General features: G+C 50.5%; 1 protein-coding gene across 2 annotated transcripts in view; it reads left to right on the top strand.

Annotated features, from left to right (window-relative positions):
• The first annotated feature begins 1,408 nt into the window (after positions 1 to 1,408).
• LOC102445749 (stonustoxin subunit alpha-like) overlaps positions 1,409 to 8,056 on the top strand; it is a 79,124-nt gene continuing 72,476 nt past the window's right edge. The window contains exons 1-2 of one of the 2 annotated variants that reach the window (XM_089775951.1): positions 1,981 to 2,280; positions 5,901 to 7,946. In XM_089775951.1, the coding sequence (XP_089632077.1) occupies positions 2,184 to 2,280; positions 5,901 to 7,946 (2,143 nt within the window). In that variant the 5' untranslated portion in view covers positions 1,981 to 2,183. Of the gene's footprint in view, positions 2,281 to 5,900; positions 7,947 to 8,056 lie in introns of both variants that reach the window. The other variant, XM_089775952.1, reaches the window with a different exon arrangement.

Here is an 8,056-nt window from a genome sequence, read left to right as displayed (position 1 = left end):
AGCCTGAGGGTGAGGTTGTTAAAGAAAATACATCACATGCATCAAATCTCCCAGTTCTCAATACAGGCTTTTAGCAGAGCTATTATAGCTGCTGGCTTAAAAGTCCTTGGTGTACATCCTATGTCAGGATGGGTCCACAGTTCTTCCTGGCTCTCAGTTCCTTGCCAGCCTGTACCTGAGATCAGGAGCAGAATTGCAGATCAAATGGAAATTGCCACAGGGCACTTATATCCCTCTCCTGGCATCTTTCTGGCCAGAGCAGGTGACATGGCCCAGTGACCTATCCCTGTGTCCCACGTTGGTGGTGATCCAATACTGGCTGGTTTGCAGGTACCCAGATTTCCAGACGCATTCCCCAGGTGTATTTGCACTTTGAGATCCACTGTCCCTGGGGCCGTGCTAATTAGCTAGCGCCCTCAATGTCACAGCATCGCTCAAGGCCGTGCTAGTCTCGGACAGAGAATGTTCCAGTATAAGCACAAATTCCATATTTCTAACTCCCCATGCCGGTATCACACAAGTACGTCACTAGCATATACAGAGTCAGTAAAACACAAGCTTTCATCCGACACCTCACATGGCCCCTTTGTACAGACTTTGGGGCAAACACCCTCTCATGGGTGCCTCAGTGATTTGGCTTCTCCCTTTAAAATCCAATAACATGACAGAAGGGACACCCCAACATCCGTGTCCCCCTTTTCTCCCGCCCACACTCTGCCCAGAAAGCAGGAGGCTCCCGGGGGGCAGCTCCAAGGCAGAGGGCAGGAGCAGCAGGGCAGTGGTTGGAGGGGCAATGGAAGTGCCAGCGCTTGAGAACTTCCCGGCCAAACCAGTCAGGATCCCCTGTCAGAGGGTCCACGAACTACCGGAAGGTTCCAATCTCCTGGTTGGTGATCACTGTGCTAGAGGTCACAGGGCTTCCATCCCCTGGCCCAGGCAGTTCTTGGCCCTGCTGCTGTTCCTGCTCCTCAGGGGACAGTGCGGGGCTGAGCCTGTGGCAGGGGAGCTGGAATGGGACACCCCAAACCCAGGCCCCAAATATCCATGGGACTGGAACAACTTCTAACTCCTCCTGAGTGAGTCTGGTTCATACCAGTGACTGTAGCTGCAGACAAAAGGCCTTTAGCTCCGTAGCCTGAGCAGCCAGGTGCTAATGTGACGCCTTGGGGAATAGATTTCTTTTCTGGCAATGCCTGTTTATTAAGTCAAGTTCAGACCATGTTGGAGTTTGTAGGAGCAGGGTCTGGCGCCCTGAGCCCCCTCCATGCGTCCAGAGACAGCTCTCCTCCCAATGCAAACACTGAACCAATGGCACCTGTTCACACACCCTCCGAATGCATCTGAAATCGTTTTGCATGCGACAGGATCTCCCTGGTTACTGCAGGCTCTCACCTGAATTTACGAATTGTCCCAAGACAAATCATGAGCTTTCGTGGGCACAGCCCACTTCTTCAGATGACCGGCAGCCCACGAAAGCTCATGATCCCATCTACATGTGCTGTTATCCAGGTGTTACTTTTGAAGTTCACCCTGTACAGACTAACTCGGCTACACCCTGAAGCCTTTAAAATGGAACAGTTAGAATCATCATGAAGTGTAACCCAATTAGTTCACAGACTCACAGAACACTAGAACCGGAAGGGACCTTGAGAGCTCATCGAGTCCAGTCCCCTGCCCGCACGGCAGGACCCAGCACCGTCTAGACCATGGGTGGGGAGCCTCAGGCCTAGGATGCAGCCCTCAGCTTGCCAGGATCCAGCACCCAAGGCTCAGCCCCTCCGCCCCCCAACACTGGGGAGTCTGCGCTGGTGCTCCAGTCCCCCTGCTGCCTGCCTGTGGGGCCGGAGCACAGAAAATCTAGGGTCTGGTGTGCGAGGGAATGTGGGGAGGGTCGTTCTGCTTCTCTGCTGGGGCCACTCTGAGGGGTTTTTCTTCTTCTTAGTCGTGTCTGGCCCCCAACTGAGTTTTCTGTGGGTCCGCAGCCCCCAACCCAAAAAAGGTTCCCCAGCCCTGACAGGTACGTGTCCACCCTCCTCTTAAATATCATCAGGGATGGAGATTCCACCACCTCCCTCGGCAATTCATTCCAGTGATTAACAGCCCTAATAGGCGGGAAGTTTTTCCTTATGTCCAACCTATTTCTCGCAGGCCAGAGAGAGGAGCGAGCGTCTGGGTGCTGAACGATGGCCAGGTCAGGAGACACGATTGCGATGCCGGCCCTGGGCCGCCCCTTCCAGTTGGGGATGCTGTACGACTGCCGCACGGACGCCCTCATCCCAGGTACCTGTCGCCGGGGAGGAATTGGCCCCCTTCCCACTGCAGCAAAGGAGGCGTTTGGCGCCTGTTTGTTTTCGGCACATTTGGGTTGGGATTTGAGCTGGGGGAGGAAATGGCACCTAAACCTGCAGAGGCAGAGCTGGCCCTTCTCATGGCCCCGGGGCACTAGGAGAAAAGAGAAACTGCCCATTGGCTCCCCGGCCACAGCAGCATCAATGCAGCACCGTGGCAGCGCTGTTATCATAGAATCATAGAATCATAGAATAATAGGACTGGAAGGGACCTCGAGAGGTCATCGAGTCCAGCCCCCCGCCCTCAAGGCAGGACCAAATACTGTCTAGACCATCCCTGACAGATGTCTATCTAACCTGTTCTTAAATATCTCCAGAGAGGGAGATTCCACCACCTCCCTTGGCAATTTATTCCAATATTTGACCACCCTGACAGTTAGGAATTTTTTCCTAATGTCCAATCTAAACCTCCCCTGCTGCACTTTAAGCCCATTACTCCTTGTCCTGTCCTCAGAAACCAAGAGGAACAAATTTTCTCCTTCCTCCTTGTGACACCCTTTTAGATATTTGAAAACCGCTATCATGTCCCCCCTTAATCTTCTTTTTTCCAAACTAAACAAGCCCAGTTCTTGAAGCCTGGCTTCATAGGTCATGTTCTCTAAACCTTTAATCATTCTTGTCGCTCTTCTCTGTACCCTTTCCAATTTCTCCACATCTTTCTTGAAATGTGGCGCCCAGAACTGGACACAGTACTCCAGCTGAGGCCTAACTAGTGCAGAGTAGAGCGGCAGAATGACTTCACGAGTTTTGCTTACAACGAGTTTTGCTTATCCTAGGAAAAGGAGAGAGCTGGGTCCCCTGTGTCCCTGTCAGAGAGAGCAGGTCTCTTTGGAAAAGCCTCGCTCTGCACACAGCCCTTTGGGGTGCACTGGGAGGCATTGGAAGGAATAACTCCAGCTACGCACACACCTCCTGGTCCCCCACACTAATAGTAAGCCTAGGAAAGGCCTGGGTCAGGCTGTGCCCAGCTCAGTGCAAACACCGGCTCTGCACTGGGGCAGCCCAAACCAGGGTGCGAGGGGCAGGAGGAATGGGATGGAAAATGCCACCAAACGATCCCAAGGGCTTTATGTACGTAACCCCTTGCCAGGTGGAGCCGGCAGCAACCAGGGCTGGGCTCAATATCTAGGGGTGCATGTTCAACAGTGCAGCACAGAACCGGCTCCAGCCCCCAGCCAGTGACTTTGGACAATTACAACTCTTCCTGGGCACCACTGGGAGACAATTCTTAGAAGAATAGAAACCCAGGGATGGCAGAGACCTCAGGATCACTGAGTCCAGCCCCCTGCCCAAGGCAGGCCCAACACCAACTCCATTATTCCAGCCAGAGCTTTGTCAAGCTGGGTATGTCTACACTACCCCGCTAGTTCGAACTAGCGGGGTAATGTAGGCATACCGCACTTTGCAAATGAAGCCCGGGATTTGAATTTTGGCTTGCTAGTTCGAACTATCTAGCCCATGCTGCGTGTAGCCACGCTGCACGGGGTTCGAACAAACCAGCATTTAAAAATGGCGGCGCCGGCCGGCTTATGCAAATGAAGCCCAGGAAATTCAAATCCCGGGCTTCATTTGCAAGTGCGGTATGCCTACATTACCCCGCTAGTTCGAACTAGCGGGGTAGTGTAGACATACCCGCTGAGACTTAAACACCGTCCTGTGGCCTTCCAGCTGAATCACTCGGGAGAGGGGGCCTCAGGGAGGGCAGCACCAGGGGCCAGGAGCAGAGCAATGTGGCTGGGAGCTGGGAGCTGGCAGGGCTGAGCAGGCTGGGACTGGGTTGGTATTGTTGTCAGCACCAGGCTTCCCACTGTCCCTGAGCCATGGGGGGGGGGGGGGGGGAACAGGCAAGGGCACCACTGGGGGAGGGTTGTGGGTTCTGCTGGAAACTGCAGGCCCTGGCTCCAGAGGCAGCTCTTAGCTGTAACAGAGTCTGAGCTGCCTGCAGCTTTGCCTTTGGGCAGGGAGTTTGTTATCGAAGGAGAGAGGGAGGTGATTAAAAAGAAGAAAAGGCTGGGTATGCCAGTCACTGAAGGATCATAAAAACATTGCCGGTACTTGAGAGAGGGGGAGGGAGAAGAGTAGCAAGGAGGGTTGTGCTGCTGGGATTTGAATTTGGATCTGTGCTGTTAAAGTTCTACCTGGTCTTGACAAGGGGGTAAATTGTGAGGTGGCAACATTATCAGATTTTACAAAATGGCTCAATATAGTTAAGTCCAAAACAGGGTACAAAAAGTCACAAAGGGACCTCACCAAACTGGATAACTGGGCAACAGAGGGACAGAGCTGATAAATGCAAAGCAATGCACATGGGAAAATATAATCCCAACTAGACGTAGAAAAATGGATCAAACGTGGCAATTCTGAGCTGCCTAAATCAAAGAACCGGGTCTTTCTAATGGACGTGGCATTATAACCACAGATGTGGCATTTGCTCCCTGGACCAGTGAACTCCAGCATGGGGAGTGAACTCAGTCATTCTGGAGAGGGCTTTATAAAAAAGAAATTGCAAAAGATCACGTCTTCCAAAGTACTGTAAGGAGCCGGGAGTACGAGGAGGTTGTTAGTCATGTAATTTAGCCGTGACTAGGCACGTTTGTGGGATATCAAGTCAATTCACTTGGTGTCCCTCTGCCACAAGAGGATGCTGTTGTACGGTTGATGAGGTTGCACGCCAGGCATTTAATCAGCGTCACAGAACCAAGATCTACAGTAGCTCAAATGTACCTTTAACAAGTTTTATTGCCAGCAGTTGTTCAGGAGCAGTTTTTAAAGCGATATATAGTAATTAGAAAATTGAAAGGCAGGTTAAAAGCAATTGAACTTAAGTTGAATAGTTAACAGTCTAATTTTCAACCCAATTGTAACACACACTTTCGTGAACACATTCACACATACTGCTCATCCTCTGGGGCTGGCCAAGCCGCAGGTAATGTAGGTTAATTTGGTTGAGGCGGAAGTCCTACGTGCATGTCACCCCAGTATGCCGAATTGATGGACTCCAGCTCCTGGCACAAAACGGTGTGGTATATATCCATGTACAGTGATATCCATTGGTTACACACAGTCCATGTATGGGTGGGGTGATGTACGTAGGTTGCACACACACCCTTTTGCGGGTGTTCTCACAACTGATCTTGGAACGTCCTGCTTACACCACCCGATTCTGCTTGCCTTACCATGACTGGTAAACAATAGAATATCCTTGACTAGGTCTCTCCCTTGTTATTCCTTCTTATCTAGGAACGTTGCCTCCTTCTGCACCTTTTTGTCTCCTCAGCACGCAAAGTCTTTTCTTTCACACAGTCCTTTCTATCAAAGTTGTAAGCAAGTCCATAATCCTCTGGGGGCACTGACTTGAACCTTAGTATGGCCTCTCTTCAGCTCATTTACTGTTAATTCACTCATGCCAACCACTTACACCACCCATGATTCATGACATCACACCCGTTATTTTTCAATCTCAGAAATAGCACAAGATTAAACCCTCCATAGACGCTGTGTGCTGTGTATCCCGTCAGCTACGTTACCGTGTGCTTCTCTCTCACATTGCAGGGATCACACTGTGGGGCCTGGAACGGCTTCGCATGGATGTAAACACAAAACCACAACCCAAGACTGAATTTGAGATCATTGCATCTGACTCCATTGAGGACAAGACCAGCGCCCTCAATGTCACGGCATCGCTCAAGGCCAGCTTCCTGGGGGGCTTGGTTGAAGTAGGTGGATCTGCCAAATACTTAAATGACACCAAAAAATCCAAACAACAGGCCCGAATTACTCTCCAGTACTCGACCACAACAAGGTTTGAGCACCTAACCATGAGCCATTTAGGAGCAGAGAATGTCTCTTATCCTGCTGTGTTTGAGCAAGGCACGGCCACCCACGTGGTCACGGCTGTGCTGTACGGCGCCCAGGCTTTCTTCGTGTTCGATCGAGAAGTTTCTTCTTCTGAGAATGTCCGCGAGATTGAGGGAACACTTCAGATTGCAATTAAAAAGATACCCTTGTTTTCTGTGGAAGGAGAAGGGTCTGTCAAAATTGATGAAAAAGAAAAATTAAATGCGGACAAATTTAACTGCAAGTTCCATGGTGATTTTGCTCTTGAGAATAATCCAACTAATTTCCAAGATGCCATAAAAACATATTCCATGCTCCCAAAGCTTCTGGGTGAGAACGGGGAGAAGGCCGTACCCATGAGAGTCTGGCTGTACCCGCTGACCAAGCTGGATTCCAGAGCTGCTCAGCTGGTGCGTGAGATCAGCTTAACGCTGATTTCTGATGCTCAGACTGCAATGGAGGACCTGGCAGAACTGAACATGCGATGCAACGACATGGGGAAGAATCCAATTGCCAGAACCTTCCCTGAAATCCAGAAGAAAATCCAAAAGTTCAAAGATGTCTGTAAGCAACACAGACAGACTTTCCAGAAAGAGCTGGCAGGACTCTTACCGTCCATCCGTGGAGGAGGAAAAGAGGAAGGGGCCCTGGTGGACATTCTGACACGCAAAAACTTGTCACTGTTCAACATGCAGAAACTCAACGAATTCCTGGACACAAAGGAGCGAGAGATGAATTATGTGAATTCCTACCTTAGTGTCCTAAAAAATATAGAAGTGGTGCCCTCTCAGAGTGAACTAGAGAAAATAGTGCTCAACTCTGGGCTTGATGGTGACCTTGACTTTGTCGTTTCTTTTACATTCACTTCCTTACACAATGAGGAGCCATATTTAGCAGATTTACATCTCTGGCTTCGGACCCAGTCTACAAAGGACACTCAAGATCCTGCAGCCAATTCTGAGAGTAAGGAATCAAAATCCAAAGCCTGGTTTGAGGACAAGGAAATATATAAAAAAGCTCGAAAAGCTGCAAAGTGCTTTTCACATTTTGCCCGTGCCAATAAATCTAATGGGACAGCCCGGTTCATTGTGACCTCTGTTCCAGACGAGGCCAATCCAGGTGCTTTCATTTACTTGTATGAGAATGGAGAACTGGTCAACAGTGACTTCCAGCCCCCATCAAAGCCTCTTCCTCTTCTGATTGATGAAGTCCGACATGACCGTGTGCAGCTCACGCTGAAACCGGCAACCTATGGCAAGGCTGAGATATGTGGCTACCGGGCAGAGTACAGACTTGTTGGGCAGGAGAACTGGGTGGCTGTGAATGTCAGTAACACACAAGAGACACTCACAGTCACAGGGCTCCGTCCAAACACCCAGTACCAGTTCCGATACGCGGCCGTGAGCAAACCAGGGCTCAGCGAGAGCAGCGACGTGAGCGACACGGTGAAGACGCTTCCTCTTACGAGCCCCCCTGGGAATCCTGTAGCAGCTGCTAGAGCTTCATCAGCCATTGCCCTGAGCTGGGAGAGTCCACATGCCATTGGAGATGGAGTCAGTATAAGTGAGTACAAGGTGCAATACACAGAGGATGCTGGCGAAGTCAAATGGCTGGAACGAAAGACGGGAAAGAGAACCGAGTCCTGCACCATTGATGGACTGATGCCACAGACGCCCTACAGATTCCGGGTGTCGGCCGTGTGTGAGGACGGGGCTGTGAGTGACCCAAGCGAGGAGATTCGCATCTCAACGCTAAAGAAAGGTAACATTTAAATATATTGGCACATTCTCCCCCTGCCTTTCCTAGCACAGAGCCCTGGGTAACTAATTTAGGTAAAACTGTATTTATAATTGGAAGGAAACTGAGGGATC

Source organism: Pelodiscus sinensis, chromosome 2 (genome assembly GCF_052426305.1).
Source record: "Pelodiscus sinensis isolate ZL-2025 chromosome 2, ASM5242630v1, whole genome shotgun sequence".
NCBI classification, from domain to species: domain Eukaryota; kingdom Metazoa; phylum Chordata; order Testudines; family Trionychidae; genus Pelodiscus; species Pelodiscus sinensis.
This window is presented reverse-complemented; position numbering and strand designations above follow the sequence as displayed.